Genomic DNA, 4547 nt, shown 5'->3' with positions numbered 1-4547 from the left:
GTGTAATCATTTTAAAAAAATTGAATAATATGAAATTCACATATAGTTTGTTGTTCATTTAGATCTTGTGGTGGGCTTAGCCCCTATACAATGGTAGCCCCAATTTCAGCCCCCACCTGTTAAAAGGGCCTGTACCAGCCGAGCCCCAAAAACTTGTTAGTTACATTGGAGGCATTTGGAAGGAGCACATACTAATTAAACACTGTGTGACATAGATTGTGCAACTGCTTCTATCCATGTTCCATTATTATTGGCCATAATTCAATTAGTTAGTCTTGAAATATGGATGGTGTGGATTGCATTGTGACATTAAAAATAATTACGTAAATATTGATCATTTTTAATGACATGACATCATATGATAGGTTGGAAGTATCACGTGTCTGCACTTCAAAATTAGTTAATAATAATTACTCAATTACAGGTGACAACTGAAAAACAAGTTGAAATAGGAAGGAAAGTAGTGATTAAGAATTTTCATGGTGAGTAGTTGATCTCTTTCGCCAGTACGTTAGGGTTTCATTCATTGATCAGTTAGTAGCTAGAAGTTGTTAAGAAGTTTAATATATACGAATAAGAAATCTGCAAATCAAGCAGCATATCACTGAATCTGCAGGTCAATAAAGATGAAAGTATGTCGTCTGTCATCGACTTGGGTATTAATTACTTCATGTTCATTCTGGTTAGGTTTCCTTTTCCAAGTGAGTGTTGATCAGTCTCCTTCAGTAGTTACATGTTACGTATAGGATCAACTGATCTCACATATATATAGATGATAAAACACAGTTAATATCCAACGTAATCTCCGTAAATGCCAACATCAGTTGCCCACCATACAAGGAACGAATCAACTGCATTTAATGACATCTAATCCATATGTAACGTCCACGTTTCCTTCTCGATCTCCCCCTAGTTATCTCCTTATATGGCCAGCATATTTTTCCATTATCTTCTAAACTTTCTCTTGGGTTCCCAAAATCATTAATTTCAGAGTTCAGGCTGCCTGGAGAATATTATATCAAGATGGCTGCAGGAAAAACATCTCGTGGATGTCTCAAATCATGCTGTTGTGTGACTGCAATTCTCTTGGTTATCATTGCTGTTGTTCTATTAGCCTTGTCGTTCACCATCTTCAGACCTAAAGACCCCAAAATCACTCTACATGTTGAAGGCCTCCAAAACATTGATTTGTCATTGTCGATGACGAATGTGAAAGTGAATGTCACGTTGGCTACTGTTATTACCATTGAGAATCAGAACTACGGAAGCTTCAAATTCAGAAATTCTACTGCCCATGTCCATTATCATGGGGACGTGGTAGGGGAAACTCCAGTCGAGGAACGATACGTGCCAGCACGAGATAAGCTTAACATGACCACTTATGTGATATTTTTGCCTGGAAAGCTGCTAAAGAATCGCCATTTTCTTGCTGATGTCGGAGTAGGGAGTTTGAATTTGACTTCCACAGCTACTTTGCCTGGGAGAATGAATTTGCTCAAGATCTTCGAGAAGCATGCTACGGTTTATAATAGGTGTAATATATCTATTTTTATTCTTACTCAGAGTGTTGAATCCATATGCCATACCAAGCTCAAGTTATAATTATATATATATTAATTGCCTGGTTATTAGATTCATATAATATTAGAAACAGGTTGATTTGGTTGTTCACGTTTTTCGCTTTTGTTTTTTCTTTCTAAGTTTTATGAACTGAAGTTATTTAATTCCAAAGTTCTGGACGTGTTTCAGTTTTATTTGGTTTGTGTTCAAACGAGATGATGTTTTTGTTTAATTCCGAGCTTTCCCAGACACCATAAACTATATATTTTAAATTTTTAAAATTTGTTGTTGTTTTATTCTTGCTAAACTAATTGAATTCTTTTACTTATCATCTCTACTCTACATACTTGTTACAGAAAAAAAAATAAAAATAAAAATAAAAAGATACAAAAATCATATATAGTATGTGGTGTATGGACGATGAGTTGAATTTTTTTTTTATTATTTCCTATCTATAGAAGAATAATTAATTTATATGTACTGTAAGCTCTTTCTTAAAGCTCAGTAATTAATGGAAATATTGTCTGTTTTTGCTTATCTATTTTTTTCTTTATTTTTTATTTTTAAAGAAAGAGTTGGGGGACCACATGTCCAATAGTGGTGCTCATCCTTAAAGGACGTCTAGGGTTCTTATTCATATGATCATGAATGGGATTTGATAATTTAATTGGGTTTAGTTTGGGTCCACTTTTATATACTATTCGTATTAATGAGTCTAATTTTAAAACTGCAGCTTGGGTTTGAAACGGATCCCGAATTTTTTACCACTAAATATTGCATGCACGTTTGAAAAAAATTAAAGAAAAGAAAAGGAAATATATAAATATATATATATATATATATAGGATACTGTCCGTAATGTTATAAGCTACCCTATTTTATAACAAATTAAGCATGGAAAATTGCAATTTTATAACTTTAACATTAACATATATACCATAATTAGATCATATAATAAACACAGTTTCTGGTGTTCATTACATGTTCAGTCGTAGTTCGTGATTTCCTAATCGGTCGTTGCTTTAAGGTTAAATCAAACTTGTTTTGTCATGGCATATCTACCGAGCGCCTATCTTATTGGGGCATCAACGTGCATAATTAGATAGGATTTGAAATTGACCACATTGGGTGAAGAAGAGAGACTGAGACACTTAAGAGAGGTGCTTCCCCATGTGACCTTCAAGGTTTGAGCGTAGAGCATATATAAACCCAAAGAATCAGGTAGGATCTGAAATCAAGCAAGCTAGGGCGATTGGTTATTGATGTTCAATGGTGGAGCATCGACCTAAGTAACTAGGTGGGATTTGAAATCAACCGTGTTGGGTAGTGATTGATCGCATAGGTTATAGCATTGAGCATTGAGCATCGACCTAAGTAACCATGCAGAATCTAAAATCAACCTCGTTGTGTGGCTATTGATTGCCAAGGTTCGAGCGTGGAGCATCAACTTAAGAAACCCCCCCGCCCCCCGCGGGCGTCTCCAAGGGGAGCATCAACTTAAGTAACAAGACATAATCTAAAATCGACCGTGCTGGGCAGCTATTGATCGCCAAGGTGACTGTTACGTCATTTAATCCATGCATACATGCTCATGTATGAAAATATTACTTATTATTATTCTCATTGTTGGTACTTTACTTCATGAGTCAATGAGTGCAAAAGAACGAGGGAAAATGGGACTTGATCCCTCATCATAATGCCTCGGCTTGTTGGCTCGTGGGACTCTGGCACGGTCAGCCTAGGGTGATGTCAGGGGGCAAGAGGCTGGGTTTGCTTCCCTCCGCTAACCTAGGTTGGGCTCACTATGTTCCTTGCCTTGTAACTCTTACACGTAGCATTCACTTCCACCACTTGCTCGCCATGCACCACTCCTATATCATCATCTGTTGGGAACTTCATTTTTAAGTGGTAGGTCGAGTTCACTAGCTTCAACTAAGTCTACCATGGTGGTCACCGTGAGTCTACATGTTCAGACAATGATGGAGAGTGTTATGGACTCTAGTGATTGCACTGTCTCACTAGAGAATCCCCTTAGTGGTGTGGGGGATTGCCACAGCCTGTCTTGATTGATCCCCATTCTGGAGAATGCCTCCCAAAAAAGGATGTCGGCTGAACTACTATTGTCTTCTTGTATCCTTCTAGTTGTATAGTCAGCCACCAACATCATCACCCCCAGGGTGTTGTTATGCGGATAGATGTCGACCTCAAAAAAAGAAACGGTAAGGGTCTTTTGAGTCTGGGCCTGCTTGGGCGGTCTACCAACATTGATGACCTCTTCGTACCTCACCTTTCGGGTGTAAACATTCTTGTCCTATGCGGAGGTACCCCGGTTGCTGAGTCCCTTAGTGATGGTGTGGTTTCTTTTAGAGGGACGTTGTTCCGGTCCCGCTCTGACGGCTTGCCTCCTTTCTCCTCACGTTCCACCCACTCGGGCTTTCACTTTGCCAACCTTCTTGTCTCAGCTCCAACCTGTCTTTGCTCGCCTATCTGGGGAGTGAAGGGGGACAAGTGCTCGATCGTCTATACATTTTCGTTGGACTTCTTCTCGAATGTCCTCGTGGATCTTCTCCATGACTTTCTTTCTTAGGAGCTAGCAGTCTCTTCATGGTATGCATAGTATTCATGAGCCCTTCGATTGCTATCTCTGTCCTCCCATGGGCGTCCTTCTTCACATGTCTGTACGTGCATGCTTTGTGCCCCTTCCTCAAGCAGGTGTCATCTTCGCTCCTCTTTCTACTTTGCCCTTTCCTTGCCCTTCTCCTTTTCATGGGCTTTGGTGCCGGTGTCCCCTTTGGGACCGCTTGCAACCCACTTAGTGCCAGTGCACCTCAGAGCGGTCAAAGCCTAGAGGGTGTCCTCGGCATTGACGAAGTCGTCAGTCCCATCTATGAAGTCCCATAGGGTTACTAGGGTCTTTCGGACGATTTTTACCATGAAGGGGCTTAAGGGCCAAATTCTACCTAGAAGTGTTGCCGGTGTGTTCTTCT

At 39.6% G+C, this 4547-nt stretch overlaps 1 protein-coding gene across 1 annotated transcript; it reads left to right on the top strand.

Annotated features, from left to right (window-relative positions):
• Positions 1–897: 897 nt before the first annotated feature.
• LOC122307821 lies at positions 898–1731 on the top strand. Its single transcript, XM_043120921.1, has one exon. The coding sequence runs from the start codon at positions 1024–1026 to the stop codon at positions 1600–1602; it is 579 nt and encodes a 192-aa protein (XP_042976855.1). The 5' UTR covers positions 898–1023; the 3' UTR covers positions 1603–1731.
• The last annotated feature ends 2816 nt before the right edge of the window (positions 1732–4547 follow it).

Source organism: Carya illinoinensis, chromosome 4 (assembly GCF_018687715.1).
Source record: "Carya illinoinensis cultivar Pawnee chromosome 4, C.illinoinensisPawnee_v1, whole genome shotgun sequence".
Taxonomy (NCBI): Eukaryota; Viridiplantae; Streptophyta; class Magnoliopsida; order Fagales; family Juglandaceae; genus Carya; species Carya illinoinensis.
The sequence above is the reverse complement of the archived record's forward strand: the minus strand, read 5'-3'. Positions and strand labels throughout refer to the sequence as shown.